At 54.7% G+C, this 15,690-nt stretch overlaps 2 protein-coding genes across 4 annotated transcripts in view; both read right to left on the reverse strand.

Annotated features, from left to right (window-relative positions):
- Positions 1-7,133: 7,133 nt before the first annotated feature.
- On the reverse strand, positions 7,134-12,967 carry LOC140719191 (SH3 and multiple ankyrin repeat domains protein 1-like). The gene is made up of 2 exons (XM_073033630.1): positions 12,249-12,967; positions 7,134-10,014 (listed from the first exon to the last, which is right to left on the reverse strand). Exons 1-2 carry the CDS (start codon positions 12,965-12,967, stop codon positions 9,417-9,419), a joined length of 1,317 nt encoding a protein of 438 aa, XP_072889731.1. The 3' UTR covers positions 7,134-9,416.
- LOC140719351 (SH3 and multiple ankyrin repeat domains protein 1-like) overlaps positions 12,925-15,690 on the reverse strand; it is a 512,322-nt gene continuing 509,556 nt past the window's right edge. For all 3 annotated transcript variants that reach the window (XM_073033929.1, XM_073033930.1, XM_073033928.1), the window contains one exon: positions 12,925-14,518. In XM_073033929.1, the coding sequence (XP_072890030.1) occupies positions 13,041-14,518 (1,478 nt within the window). In that variant the 3' untranslated portion in view covers positions 12,925-13,040. The remainder of the gene's footprint in view (positions 14,519-15,690) is intronic.

Below are 15,690 nucleotides of genomic sequence, written 5' to 3' on the forward strand. Positions count from 1 at the left end.
CTCGATACATGAGAAATGGTGACAGTGGTTATTAATATTCTTTATCAAACAGATAATATCTGATTTTTTTTATTGTTGACAGTTTCAACATTCGTGCATTTAGATACATTCACACTCTGAGCCCTTTTTGTGAGGCACACCAAGGCAGGTGTGCCGGCACGCTGGTGGGTAAGGCCAGCGAACAACTTGTTCTAAGTTCCGGCCCACACATCCACCTCCCAGTCAGTCCGAGCACTTCTTGGAACTGCTGGCTGTATTTTTGTTTGAGTTTTGATCTACCTTTGCCCCACAGCCCTCCCCGTTAATAAATATTTCTTTTCCTTTTTTTTTACAAAAAAAATGTTGGCACTGATCCGATGATTCGCTAATGCCCCCTAACCCCCTCTTCCTGCGCCCCCGAATGAACGAAAAACCCCAAGGCAGGCAAGTTGGCGTGGAATGCGGGGGATGAAAGGTGGTCTTCCTCTTTGAACCGCCGAGTTTCCTCCCCAGCAGGTCACAGTGCTCGGGGGCGGACCCGCCTGCTGACCGCAGGTGACACGGTGGGAATGAGAAGGCAACTTGAGGCATTGAACGCATTTTCTTTGTGGAGCTTCGTCACTGTGGGAGGGTGGGGGGGCGGGAGCTGACTCGACGGGCCGAACTCTGCTCCTATGTCACATGTACTGGGGTGTGGGAGTCAGTCAGGTCACAAGCGAAAGCTCTCTGAGATTTAGGGTCAATCACGTCCTTGGGTGAACGCTCCCTCCCCCCCTCCGCTTTCAGAATAAATGGCCAGTCTTTCACTTGGGGAGAGCAAACCACGAGAGGTAAGGGCTAGCCTCGGACTTGTCACGGTGCGAGGGTCTGGTGGTGGTGGTGGGGGGTTCTCTGTCGTGCGGGTGGGGACACGAACCCGCAGCCCTGGGACAGAGGGCTCTGCCAAGCGGGCACAGGTCAGCAGAGACTAAGGGGCAAACTGTCTAGGCGGAGAAACAAATCTCGCCATTGAGACAAGGAGCGCAGCCATCACTCGGCTGACTTTGGCACAGACATTATTTCTGGATAAATCTGACACGGGGCAACGTTGCCGTTAGCCACGCGCGATCGGGCTGGTGGAAACGGGGACCTTGGCACGGTAGAACTCGGGTTATTTTTTGGCACTTCAAACAGCTGCAGCCATGTGCACAGGGGCCTCGGGTTGTGCCCTGTCCGGGCGGTATTTTCAAAGGGATTCCGGCCTCACTTGTGAAGCGGCCCCATAAAACACAGGAGCTCGGCCGCGTAGTTGCGCACGGAACTTTCCTGAAGACCTGGCCCTGTACGCGGCAGTCGCTCATTGAGCCTTGCGCCTTACAGCGACGCTGCGGGAGCGCGCCTGAGGCGGATGCCCGTGGGAATGGGTTGAGGTCGGAGCAATGCAACCCTTTCCCAAGAAAATAAATAATTCTTTCAGTTAATAAATAAATAAATAGATAGCTAGGTATTGCTGACGGCGAGTGGAAGGGAGCCGTGTAACTGGGGAGAGCGAATGCAGAAATGCGAGGCATGTCGAAGGTTTGAATTCAAGACGAAATTATTACCGAGTGACTTTGTGAACCTGTGACTGGGTTGAAGGGGCAGTCTTCCTAAAGTGAATATCCGGTGCTGGCATTGGGATGGGACTCTCTCTCTCTCTCTCTCTCTCTCTCTCTCTCTCTCTCTCACACACACACACACACACACACACACACACACACACACACACACACACACACACACACACACACACACACACACACACACACACACACACACACACACACACACACCATCTCTGTGTCCGGCAACTGGGAGTAACGGGATTAGTGACGATGCAATTGAGAACTACAGGGTGCCAATATGCATCTGGCATTGGGATGGGACTCCCTCTCTCTCTCTCTCTCTCTCTCTCTCTCTCTCTCTCACACACACACACACACACACACACACACACACACACACACCATCTCTGTGTCCGGCAACTGGGAGTAACGGGATTAGTGACGATGCAATTGAGAACTACAGGGTGCCAATATGCATCTGGCATTGGGATGGGACTCCCTCTCTCTCTCTCTCTCTCTCACTCACACACACACACACACACACACACACACACACACACACACACACACACACACACACACACACACACACACACACACACACACACACACACACACACACACACACCATCTCTGTGTCCGGCAACTGGGAGTAACGGGATTAGTGACGATCCAATTGAGAACTACAGGGTGCCAATATGCATCTGGCATTGCCAGGCAAATCTGGCCTCCCACATGGAAACCTTCAAAAATTTGTGTTAGAACGCCTTGCATTTCTGCTTTTTTTTTAGTGGGACTCTCTCCAAATCACACACCTTCCACTCCTCCAGCCCTGGCGCGACAGGTCACGGGATGTGCCCATCACCAGAAGATTTACTGAAGTACCTTCAGTAAAAAAAAACAATTTACGTTATTTCAATTAACCCTCAGTGCGAATGAGGGAGAGCGCAATTCGCACCCACGAAAGACCAAACTTGCACCTTTGCAGGGTTAAACACAACATGGCAAATGAAATCGAAGCGATGACCGCCGGAGACGGCTCATCAGAACGCACCACCGCCGCACACCCTGCGGTTCTGGTCTCCGTAATCAGCGTACAGCTTTCAATCGTTTTAAATGCTCCTTTAAGGATTTAAATGTAAAATCAAATTGGCGTTGGCCTGTGAGAGGGAGCACACAGGAATTCTATCAGTGCACTGTTAGCGTCACTGTCCTTGTGAGGGAGATGGGAGCCTTTGTTTGTACTCATTCCGATAAACCTTCCCCGTCAATGCTCAACGTACAATCATCGCCCATCTTCTGTTACCCCAAGTGCGCTCCCCCACCTCACCCCCAGAATGGGCAAAACGTGGTCCTCCCACACCTTCTCACACACTCAACCCTGTGCCTTGATTAATGATTGGGTTGTATAACAGGTGAAGATGCTCACACTGGAGGCTGGGGGGGTAAAGAAGACCTGGGGTTAGAGGAGTACGTGGGTGGATGGGCAGGGGGAAAATAACGGGGCTTGGTTTGCGCTTGTTGTGTTCTGTTTCGTTGCGTTCCGAGTTGTTCTGCTGAGCATTGTGGGCACGCTACGTTGGCACTGGGATGGCCACCCTTGCGGGCCGCCCCCAGCACATCCTCGGGTTGCGTTGGTTGTTAATGCAAACGTTTCGATGGACACGTGATAAATCAATGTGAATCTGAGAACGGGTATAATGTCAGGACGCAGATGTCAAGATTGGGCGGGTGGGGCGGGGAGGGTCACACTTCTATCAAATGGAAGACAATTTAATATCACCTACAGTGCAATGGGCACCCCCTTGTGGACAGGTTGCAGTTGGTACATGCCAGGACTTTTGCCCTTCATTCCTGGACGGGGTGAGAATTGGCGGGAGAGGGAACGTCAATGGGAATTGTTCTGCCTACTATGGCAGGATCACACAGTAAGACCACATTTCACCTTGCTAACCCGTTATCCCTGCTGTCATGGTACGTCATATCCCCAGGGCCCACCTTGCCTTCAGCGTGGACAAACCCCGTGTTAGAGGGCAACTCCCCAATACAGAGAGGGAAGCCAAATTGACTACCACCTCCCTGCTCAACTTGACTGGTTCCTCGTTCCTGTTCAGCATTTGGGCAACGGAGGAGCTGAACAACAGGTAGGAAGGTTCACCGAAGTGGTTTTTGACCAAGAAGTCTTTAAAATTATGAAGGCATTTGACAAGAGGCAGGACAACACTGAATAAGTTAGGGGCAGCACAGTCAGTAGAACGGCCGCCTCCTATGTTTAGTAACGCGGTTTTAATCCCCGACCATGGCGGCTGAGTGTGTAGTGCTTGCACCTTCTTCCCGTGACTGCCTGGCTTTCCCCCGGGTGTTCCGGTTTCCTACTACACCCAGAATATGTGCTGGGGGGCTGATTGGGTGCTGTGCGTTCCCCTCCTAGGTGCGTGTTGGAAAGTGGAGGGAGTGGTTGGTGGAGTTCAGTGGGATTGATGTCAATGGGTGTCTGATGTGAGTGTGGACTTGGTCTCTGTGTTACATCTCTCTGTGAACTCCAGAAGCGGAGACTGGGGGTGGTGGCAGCAATCTGGTTCAAAAGTCACATGGTGTATTCTCAGAAATACTTGTGCAGTCAATTAGAAAGGAGCCAATTTAGGACAGTAACTTTGCTTTCAGTAAATGGGAAATGCCCTGCAGTGTTTCCCTAGCTCCCACAGAAATACTGATACCCATTAGTTGGTTTACCAGAAGAACACACACAGTGCTGGAGCAATTTCACAGGTCAGGCAGCATCTGTGGAGGGGAATAAACAGTGGATGTTTTGGGAAGGGTCTTGGCCTGAAACGTTGACTGTTTAATCCCCTCCACAGTTGCTGCCCGACCTGCTGCATTCCTCCTGCATTTTGAATGCGTTGCTCTGGATTTCCAGCATCTGCAGAATCACTTGTGTTTACGGTTTACCTGAAAGTCTAAGTTTCAACTCTTCACAGAGGCATCAGTCATCACCTCACTCCTCGAGTTCAGTGTCCAGACATTGGTGACTGCATCATTCTCAACATCACCTGCCTAATACCTCCAGTCCCAGGGCTGCGGGTGGGAAGGAGCTTCAACCCTAACCCACGCTCCCATTCAGCAGGAGAAACACATTGATTCTTGCCATGCTGGGGCTGATCTCCTAGCATTGCATTGGGCTTCTCCTGAAATCACTGTCCTCACCCTCTCTTCAGTAGTGGTGGGGTCATGGGACTGTGATCAGGGGTAGGAGGCTAGGGTACTCCTCCCCAGTCCTTTCAGTAGGCACGTCACACCAAATGTTCCTTGAACACTGGGAGATGCTCATGTCTTGCCTTTGGCCAAAGTGCTCTTTCCTCCCGGTTCCATGGGTGAGAGTTCACCAGGGCTCCTTTAGATGGCGTGGCCATTGGCCCGTGAGTCCTATTGCCTCAATACCATCTACCTGACTGGAGATGGATTAACTCCTACTCACCACTCATCCCTTGCATTGCTGCCCATCTGGAGAGTAGCAGGTGAGGCACACCTGGACTACAGGTAGCATCGCGTACCCTGCTTGCTGGAATTGGGGGTGGGGGGTCGGTTAGTGAGTTGGGAGTTCAGAGTGGTTGGTGATGGGATGTGAACTGCTTACAGAAACATTCTCACTGCACCCCGGGGTGCCCTGCTCTCAACCATACGCTGAACCTGAGTGGGCTACCCCCTAGCACAGCACAGCAGGACTCGGGGAACTCATCTTTGAACAGACCGCAAGACATTCCCTAACTTCCGACGATCTGGGATCGATGCCTCGAGGGTCTCTGACTCCCTCAGTTTCTGGGAATGTACTCTAAAGTGTTTGTGTGCACTATGCGTGCGTGTGTGTGTGTGTGTGTGTGTGCGCGTGTACCTGAGCACTGATGCAAGTGTGACACAGTGAATGGCAGAGTGTGTGCGTGTGTGAACAATGCGCGTGAGCGTGTCAGTGCCAGTGTAAGCATTCCGTCTGGATGCATCATGGCTCGTTACGGTTCTGCAAACGACCGCAGGAAACTGCAGAGTTGCGGACATACCTCAGCACATGATGAGAAAACAGCCTTCCCTCTGCCTACGCTCCTCGCTTCCTTAGTAAACCAGGCAGCATCATAAAAGATCCAACCCAGCCCAAACATTCTCGCTTCTCTCTCTCCCATCAGGCAGAAGATACAGAGACCTGAAAGCCCGTACATTTCGGCTCAAGAGCAGCTTCTATCCCACTGTTATCAGACTCCTGAGTGGACATCTTGTATGAGAAGATAGAGTCCTGACCTCACTGTGATCTTGCACCTCATCATTTACCTGCGCTCCACTTTTTTCCGGAGGCTTTTGCACTTTATTCTACATCATTATTGTCTCACCTTGTTCTAATTCAATGCACTATGTAAAGATCTGATCTGTATGAACAGCATGCAAGACAAGCTTCTCGCTGTATCTCAGCGAAAACCAACACCAATGTACAGTTGCGTGTATACCAGTGGCCCCTGAGCAGGGCACCCGACACCTCTCCCCTTCGCTTCCCACAAGCCACTGGGCACAGCGGTGTTTTAAAGAGTCATGACGAACACCATTAGTGTCAATGTTTACCCTTTTCTCATCATTTCACCTCATTTCCAGTCGCTTATTTTTAAACAGTGGCTCCACCCGTCCCCCCCCCCCCCCCACCCCCCCGTTCTCGATTCTGCCACGAGGAAGCACCGTCTCCACACCGACCCTGTTGGGATCAGTTAGGTTCTTGTGCTATAAGCCCAGCCTGTCTAAACGGTCCTTGCAACACAACTGCCCGTTCCTGGCAGCAGTCCTTAAGACTTAGGGGGCAGAATTAGGGCATTCAGCCCATCGAATCAGCTCAGATATTTCAACATCCCAATTCTCCTGCTTTCTCTCCCATAACCTTTGACACCCTTACTAATCAAGAACCTATCAACCTCCGCTTTAAATATACCCAATGACTTGGCCTTTACAGCTGTCTGTGGTAATGAATTCCATAGATTCACCATCCTCTGACTGAAATTCCTCCTCATCTCTGTTCTCAAGGGATGGTATTCTCTGGTATTCTGAGGCTGTACCTTCTGGTCCTAGACTCCCCCACTGAAAGAAACATTCTCTCTATGTCCACTTTATCTAGGCCTTTCAGTTATATTACAAGTTTCAATAAGATCCCCCATCTTTCTTCTAAACTCCAGTGAGAACAGACCAAGAGCCATCAAACGCTCCACACCTATTAACCCTTTCATTCCCGGGATCATTCTTGTGAACCTACGCTGGAAAACTTCTCCCTTCTCAGTCCCTTAAATACAAGCCCAGCCTGTCTAAGCTTTCCTTGTAATATAACTGCTCATTCCCACCATCAGTCCAATGAACCTTCTGAACTGCTTCTGACGAATTCATCTCCTCCCTCAAATAAAGACACAGCTTCCTCCAAACGTGCTCTCACCAAAACTCCACATAGCTGAAGTATAACCTCCCCTTTTGTTATGCATTTCCCTCACAAGTCACAAATAAATGCTCTGTATGTTTTCTGAATTACTAGCTAGCTGTACCTGCAGACTAGCCTTTTCCCCTTTCCCTGCCTCAACATGAAACATTAACTGCTTTCTTTCCACAGGTGCTACCCATCTGGGCAGGTTCTTCCTACATTGTCGCACTGGTTCATTTTGATTCCCCTGCACCGTCTCACTCTTTACATTATCTGCTTTTTTTCCCCTTCTTCATTCCCGCCAAAATGAATAATTTCACATTTTCCCCACTTATCAGAACTTTGCCACTTCACTCGCTCGAGGCCCTGGAAAGCTCCTGACCCTCAGATCTATCACTGCGTTATTAGCAAATGTAATCAGGTTTCTGATATAAGCTGTGTGAAACTGGGGTCTCAGGACCGGGCCCAGTGGCAAAATACTTGTCTCACCTGGGCATTAAAAGTATTCATACCAGCTCTGTTTCCTGTCTGCCTCCATCAGTCTGTAACATTCCTCCCACATTAGTTCTCATTTCCCACAATGACCTTTGAGGTGGCCCTGTACCAAACACCTCCTGATTACATAACTCCAGTAACTTGACCAGTTCCCCTATACGCACAATACCTTACCCAAATGTGTTGATATGTACACATCCATGTTTGCGTGCATGCACGCGCGTGTGTGTGTGTGAACTTCAGAATGCATGTTTATGTGCCTGTATATATGTGAGTGTGTGTCTGTGTATATATACAAGTATGTGTAAATAAGTGCATAAGTGTGCAAGAGGTAATCCTGTGTGCATACATATACAGGTTGTTGCAATTTTCCAGTGAGGAAGGCTGGGGCTGATGAGTTTTTGATCCTTTTGTGGGTGGCTGAACAGGGAGCAGGCGATGGACTGGGTGGGTGGGAGGAAAGTGAGGCAAAATGAGCCCTGGAAACTGGCAGGAGGAGAGATGAGATTGCCCAGGCACTGAGAACTGGCGGATAAAGGAAACCTGCACTTCCTTGCAGTTATAAAGGAGATGGAGGAGAATCCTCGGCTCCTCACCATTACGGTGCGATGATTGGTCTGTACGGCGGTAAGCGTCTGACACGCCCTTCAGCGCATAACGTTGAAATCCCTGCTGCTGATCAGAGGGGGGCGCTGGTGTTGGGAGTCTTTGCAGCAACTACTGTATGCAAGAGTTGACTTCGTACATTCACCATCCTTCCAGTGGAACTGGTTTCCAAAGGGGTTGGATGGGGTTGAGGTTGGGAAGGGTAGCAGTTGGTTCAGGAAAGGAAAGTGTAGAGGTGGGATGTACTTAAGGGAATACTGGGCAGAGGGTTGGGGGAGTGCTGTTGGTGGGGTGGTTAGTTTGGATAGAGATGTTGTTGGGGTGTTGGGAAGGCTGTTGGGGTGGTGGAAGGGTAGGGAGTGTACAGGAAGTGTGGGATGGGTGGGTTAGGATGGCGGGGGGTAGTGGTGAAGTTGGGAGTGTGTGGGGAGGTATTGGGATAGTATTGGGGTTGGATTGGGAAGGGAGTTGGGGGGTGGGGATGGGTTTGATTTGGGAGAGTTAGGGAGGGGTTGAAGAATGGGGTGTGATTGGAGGTATTGGGAGTGGGGCAAGGGTTGAGTTGCCAGAATGGGGAGGGCTTGAGGGTTAGGTTCGGAGATTGGATCGGGCTGGGTTTGGGTTGGGTTACAGAGTAGGAGGAGAGACTAGGAGAGTGTGGGGACTGAGGATGGATTTGAGCGGAGTTGGGAGAATGGGGGAGGGATTGTGGGATCTAGATTTGGCTTGGGTTGGGAGAGTTGGGGTGGGATTGAGGGTTGGTTTTGATGATTTGAAGAGCGGAGAAAGGGGCTTGGGATGAGTTTCAGAGTAGGAAGAGAGAATTGGGGGTGGGAGAATGGGGTCTGGTAATGGGTTTCAGTTGGGTTGGTGGTCTTGGGAAAGTGGGGCGAGAGTTTGGGGAATGGTTTCGTTTGGGTTGGGGTAGAGAAAGTGGGACAAACATTTGGGTGGGAGGGTTGGGTTTGGATTGGGCAGGTGTGGGGACTGAAGATAGATTTAGATTTTGTTGGGAGAATGGGGAGGGACTGAAGGTCGGTTTGTGTTGGCTTGAGTGGGGTAAGGATTTGGGCTGGGTAGGGGTGGGTTTGGATTTGGAGGATGTGGGAAACTGGGCGTGGGTTTTGTTTGTGATGTGAGAATGGGGAGGAACTGAAATTTGGTTTATGTTGGGCTGGGAGACGGTGAGAGCGGGGCAAGGGATTAAAGCAGGATTTGGGTTGGATTTGGTGATGGGAGGAGAAAATACTGCTGGGGTTGGGAGGGAGAATTGAGGGGTAGGGAGGGGAGCCCACGTGTAGCAGCCCCACACCCAGGGATCACCTCTCGAGGAGCTGCTTCAAGGCCCGTTCAATGTTCATGCGGTGCCCGACACGGGTGACTCCCAGGTCCACGTAGTCCTCCTTCTGTAGCGAGGGCAGGTGGCTGCCGTCAATCTCATTGTCCAGGAAATGCTCTTTGTGTTCGCCGAGGTGTAGGTACTCCAGCCAATCGGCCACATCGAACTTGCTCCAGAAGGCCAAAGGCTTGGCAGCGAAGGGCTTGTCCGGGGGTACGGGAGGGGGCGACTGGAACCCTGCGGCCGGCGAGTGGGCTCGGCTGCTCGGTGGGAAACTGGCGTAGCTGTTGCCCCCCGAGGCGGGGGCGCTGTGGGCATCATAGGCTACCGGTGGCGGGGGTGCCCCCACAGCCGAGGGCAGGATGGGCAGGGAGGAGGGGCGAGGGGTGGCAGGGCCGGTCCGCGGCTCGGCTGGCGACATGGAGGGGCTGGGGGCCCTGCGTAGCACCGGCTTGATGTCAAACTCCACCGTCTTGGGGGGCCTGGGCCCGGAGAGGGGATTCTGGGGCCAGTTCTGGAAGGTGCTGCTCACCGGAGGCTTCTGTGCAGCTGCGCCCAGGGTGGGGTCATCCGAGAACCTGGCAGAGGGAGGGGAAAAGTCCATGAGTGAGCTGTGCTCTCTTCCTAATGCCCAGTATCCCTCTCTCCTACACCCAACTATAGCCAATGCCCAACACTTAACCTCCTTCCTTGCTTCCATCACCCAAGCCTGCACACCCTCCCCAATACTGAATGCCCACCGTCCTCCTCTCACCTCAAAGCCCAGTGCCCAAAACCCAACTGCTTTATGCCTTCTAATGCTAACCACACATTCTCCTCTCCAATTCTCAACGTCCTCCTTCCAGCCCAACATCTAACTTCAACCAATGTCCACTCTGTCATCCTCTACAACACTCACTGTCCTATTCCCTGGCCAACCGAAAACCAACTCCCTTCAAACTCACCCAACAGTCAATACCCTCTGTCCTTCCCTCCAACGTCCAACACCACCCAATGCCTAATATCCAAATCCATGGCCAACCAACAGGCACCTTCCTCCCTCCCATCACTCAAACCTGCGGTATCCTCCCCAATGCCCACTGCCTTTCTTCTTAACATCCCCAGTCCTCCTCCCTCCTCAATGCCCTAACCTAACGCCCTTATCCCCTTCCAATGTCCAACCCTGCGTCCTCTTTTCAAAACCCAATGCTGACTGTCCTCCTCACTGACCAGCAACTAACCTCCTTCCACCCTCCCATCACCCAACTCCACATACCCAAGAAGTTGGCATCCACCACAAAGGATCCTCACACTGAGGGCATGCCTTCTTCTCTTTGCTACCATCGGGGAGGAGGGACAGGAGTATAAGAACACTGATTCTCCTTTGCTGTCAGATTTCTAAATGGTCCATGAACACTAACTCACAATTTTGCTCTCTTGTACTGCACTATTTATTTATTTTTTAATGATTTTTTCTTTCGTAACAGAGTACATTTTTATGTACAGCTGCTGCAAAATAATAAATTTCATGACATATATCAGTGATAATTCTGATTCCTGTAGCCCACTGCCCAACCCCAAACTTCCTTCCTCCAGCCCAACACTCAACCTCCTTACCTTCTTCCACTGCTCGACCCCATGTCCCCCCCTCCAATGACCTAATCCTACACCTTCCACCCTGACACCCAATTCCAACGTCCACTGTCCTCTTCCCAAAAGCTCAACTCCTTCCTCCCCTTTCTTCACCCAAATCCACCCAATGCCTAACGCCCAACCACCACTGTCCTCCTGCCGGCACAGCACCTAACCCCAAACAATGCCCTATACCCATTGCTCACAGTCCACTTCCCTAGCCGATGCCCTCACTTCCCTGCAACCTCTCTCCCACCACTCAAATCTGCATCAACGGGCAGCCAGAGATTCACCAAGCCTGTTCTTTTAAGGCCGATGCTGGGAAACTGACCTCTTCACTCCACCCTTGAGGAAAACGCTGTAAATCCTTTCCAAGAGAGTTGGAAGAAGAGTGCTGGAAGAATGTGTTCCCCAAGCACCTGAATTGACAATAGAAGGCTACAATCTGCTTTCTGTTGTTCTTTTACTTTGTTCTACCTCAGTGAACTGTGTAATGAATTAATTTATGTGAAGAGTATGTAAGACAAACTTTTCACTGTATCTTGGTACTGTGACAATGATAATCCAATTCTATCATTTCTAGCCCACCCATTCTCCCTTCTTCCCTATCCCACCAGGCACAAGTTACAAATGCCTGACAGGATGAAACCTCTCGTCTCTCGCCCACTGTTAACAGACTCTTGCCCTAATGGTCTATCTCATTATGGCCTTGCACCTTATGTTCGACCTGCACTGCACCCTTTCTGTACGTGTAGCACTTTATTCTGCATCCTGCTGTTGTTTCTCTTTGTCGTGCCTCAATGTACAGATAAGACCATAAGACACATGGGGCCGTTTGGCAAAATCGAGGCTACTCCGCCGTTCCATCATGGCTGATTTATTATCCCTCTCAACCCCATTCTCCTGTCTTCACCCTGTAACCTTTGTCAACCTTACTGATCAAGAACCTATCAACCTTAAATATAGCCAATTGCTCTAATTATGTAATGACCTGATCTGAATGAATGGGACGCAAGACAAGACACTGTCTCTCGGTGCACTAAGTCAAATTGGGAATTCTTACATAATCAAAGATCCTACCCACCCTGGCCATTTGCTGTCCTCCCTTCTCCACAGAAAAGTTTGAAAGGGAGTCCCTCCAGGCTCGGGGAAACAACAGACAGTAACAACTGGAGGAGCAGCTAACGGTGTTGGTGGTTACCTGTGGCGGGGCGGTGGAGGCTTGGCAGCAATCGGTGGCCCCACGCTCTCTCCGTGCCGGACCCAAGGGCCCCCGCTCATCTGCTGGAGCTTGGAACTGAGTTCGCTGATGATGCTGGCCTTCATCGAGGCCATGCTGGGCACCTGGCTGTGCAGGGGCTCCTCCCACAGCGGGGGGGCGGGGGCCGGGGGCTGGGGCGGGTAGGGGAGGCCCCGGGGCGGCGGGCCGGGCCGGGTGCGCGGCCGGCAGGGGAAGGCGACCGCCGGCTGCTGCTCGGGGCCCAGCACGTGGCCGTCCAGGTAGGCGGCCATGTAGGTGTCGAGCAGGCCGTCGCCCTCGGGCGACAGGGCCGAGGCACCGCCCACCGCCTCGGGGTGATGGTCGCTGCCGCTCCGGCTGTCCGCCTCCTCGATGCCCGAGTCGCCCACCGCCTCGGGCGGGGTCTGGACCGAGGCCTGGCACCCGCCCCGGCCTGCTGCCCCCTGGGCTCTGGCCCCTGCCCCCTCCAGGCAGCCGCCCTGCCCCTCCTTGGGCGCCTGGGTCAGGGTGGCTACCTCGCTGTCGTAGGAGGTGAGGCTGGAGCCGGTGGAGTCAACGGTGGGCAGGCTCTGAGCTTCGGGGCCAGGCGGAGCTGGGGGAGGCGGCGGAGGGGGAGGGGGAGGAGGAGGGGGAGGAGGAGGGGGAGGGGGCGGTGAGCTGGGGGGCGGTGGCGGAGGCATAACCACCTCGGGCCCCTCGAAGCTGTTGGAGAACTCGAGGGGCGGCGGCAGTGGGTCGCTGAAGACAAACTCCTCATCGACGTCGAGTGAGGGGGCAGGCGGCGGGGAGAGCAGTCAGCGGCAGAGCTGGGGCTTCAGGGGGAGCCGCCGGGTATGCTCGGGCCCTGGACGAGCTCTCAGGGGGGGCCTCTGGGTGGGCCCGAACCCTGGCCGGGGGCTCGGGCGGAGGTGCCGGGTGGGCTCGGACCCGGGCCGGGGCTTCGGAGGGGGCTGCTACCGTCGCCTCCTCCTCTGGCCCTCGAGCGCTTGCTGGCCCCCCTCCAGCCAAAACCGGGGGCTTGGCTCCGTCACCCTGGCTGGGCTCAGAGTAACGGGCCGAGACCAGCGCCTTGCGCTCCTCAGGCTCCGGTCTGGCCTGCTCCTTGAGTGAGCGCTCGCGGGCGGCCAGAGCCAGGCCTAGAGGAGACTCGGGATCCAGCACCTTGCCGGTCAGGGGATGGATGAAGGTACCGGCCACCACCGATCCCCGCTGCCCCAGAGCTGAGGGGGCTGGTGAGCTGAAGGCGCTGCCCGCCCCCTGCGCCGGCTTGGTCTGCACGGGGTAGGACCGGCCAGCCGATGCCACCAGGTTCAGGAAGGCGTCAGCATGGTTGAACATGCCTTCGTCGATGGATTTGGAGTGAGCGAGCCGCCGGGCCGGCGGGTGCCCGCGGGTCCCCGCCTCGTCCGTCGATAGGAAGGTGGCTGAGTTGTGGCGGGCCTCGGCGTAGCGCTCGCGGTGGTCACGGTCTCGCCGAGAGGTCCCCGGTACGACCGCAGGCCCGGGCCCGGGCCCCGCACTCAGCTCCAAGCCGTGGCGGGCCTGTGGCGCCTCGGGCCCCGCCTCCGCCTCCACGCTGCTGCCCTGGCTACTGCGGCCGCTGCTGCTGGTGGACGGCGCCTTGACGATGATGGTGGGGATGGGGATGGAGCAGGTCTTCTCCGCTGGCGGCGGTGGGGGCGCCTGTGTCTGCGGCTGCTCGTCCTCCACCTTGGACTGCTTCACCAGCGGCCCCTTGCGCCGCAGCGGCTTGGCCGGCACGTACATGGCGGCATTGGCCGCGCGGCCCGCCGGGTTGGAGTAGCGGGCCTCCGTGGCCTGGCCCCGGCGGCTCCTGGCGGCGGAGGGCCCGAGGGGGACCCCGGCCCCCGGGTGGTGGGCCGGCCTGTCCTCGGAGAGCTGTTCGCCCGCCTGCCGCAGGGCAGCTGCTGCCTTCTCCCGCCGGTGCCGATCTTTGGCCTCCGCCAGCTCCTGCCGCAGGCCGGCGTACAGGCTGCCCGCATCAGCTGCGTTGAAGACGGCGCGGGAGGAAGCCGAGGACTGGGATGGGGCCTGGGCCAGGGTGGGAGGGGGCGGCGGAGGTCCGGCGCGGGGCTGCACCAGGTTGAAGGGTGGGTCCGGAGGAGCGGTGGTGGGTGGGGGCGGGATATCATCTGCGCTGGGCACTGAGAGGCTGCGGGCAAATTTGAAGGCTGGAGGCACCAGGAATTGCTTTTCCTCCTCAGAGGCTCCTGCGAGGGGAGGGGAGGGCGGAAAAGGAGGTGGAGGGGGAGAGGATGGAGTGTCAAGGAGGGTGGGGAGAGAGGGAGGGTGTGGGAAAGGGCGGAGAGGGGGTGGAATGGTTGAACGTAGGGTGGGGAGGGGGGAAGACACGATTGGTGAGGAAATTCGAGGGGTGCAGGATTGAGGGATAGTAGGGATAGGAGAGGGTGGGGGTAGAGAGAAGAATGGAGGAGAGGCAGGGAAGGGGAGAGGGGCAGTGGGGAGAGGGGAGGATGGGACAGGGGCAGTGGGGAGACGGGAGAATTGGGCAGGGGCAGGAGGGGAAAGGGAAGGATAGGTAGAGGGGAGGGCAGGTTGGTGGAGTGGGGAGAGTGATGAGAGAGACATTGAGTACCAGCAGTGAATGACCACCCCAACACATACAACTTGCAAAGACATTCCAGATATCGCCAAAACAGTTCATCCCATCTCCCACCTAAGAACGAACAGAGAATGCTGGGAAACTAACAGGGGGAAACCATGTTGTTGTTTTGCTCCCATAACACAGACAACACATCAATAATACTTCAGGAGCAAGAAAGGTCAGTTACTGTACTACCCTTGGGTCTGGTACCGGTGGGGACGGGTCTGTCACTGTATAACACCGGGGTCCGGTACCGGTGGGGACGGGTCTGTCACTGTGTGACACCGGGGTCTGGTACCGGTGGGGACGGGTCTGTCACTGTATAACACCGGGGTCCGGTACCGGTGGGGACGGGTCTGTCACTGTATAACACCGGGGTACGGTACCGGTGGGGACGGGTCTGTCACTGTATAACACCGGGGTACGGTACCGGTGGGGACGGGTCTGACACTGTATAACACCGGGGTACGGTACCGGTGGGGACGGGTCTGTCACTGTGTGACACCGGGGTCTGGTACCGGTGGGGACGGGTCTGTCACTGTATAACACCGGGGTCCGGTACCGGTGGGGACGGGTCTGTCACTGTATAACACCGGGGTACGGTACTGGTGGGGACGGGTCTGTCACTGTATAACACCGGGGTCCAGTACTGGTGGGGACGGGTCTGTCACTGTATAACACTGGGGTCCGGTACCGGTGGGGACGGGTCTGACACTGTATAACACCGGGGTACGGTACTGGTGGGGACGGGTCTGTCACAGTGTGATACCGGGGTCC

Source organism: Hemitrygon akajei, chromosome 31, assembly GCF_048418815.1.
Source record: "Hemitrygon akajei chromosome 31, sHemAka1.3, whole genome shotgun sequence".
In the NCBI taxonomy this organism is placed as follows: domain Eukaryota; kingdom Metazoa; phylum Chordata; class Chondrichthyes; order Myliobatiformes; family Dasyatidae; genus Hemitrygon; species Hemitrygon akajei.

Bases quoted from the DNA above. Each gene is read 5' to 3' on its own strand.
- LOC140719191 (XM_073033630.1), bottom strand. From the start codon at position 12,967: ATGCCTCCGCCACCGCCCCCCAGCTCACCGCCCCCTCCCCCTCCTCCT. The intron at 10,015-12,248 runs GTAACCACCAAC...TCCCTCTGCCAG, and splicing joins CCTCCACCGCCCCGCCACAG to GTTCTCGGATGACCCCACCC.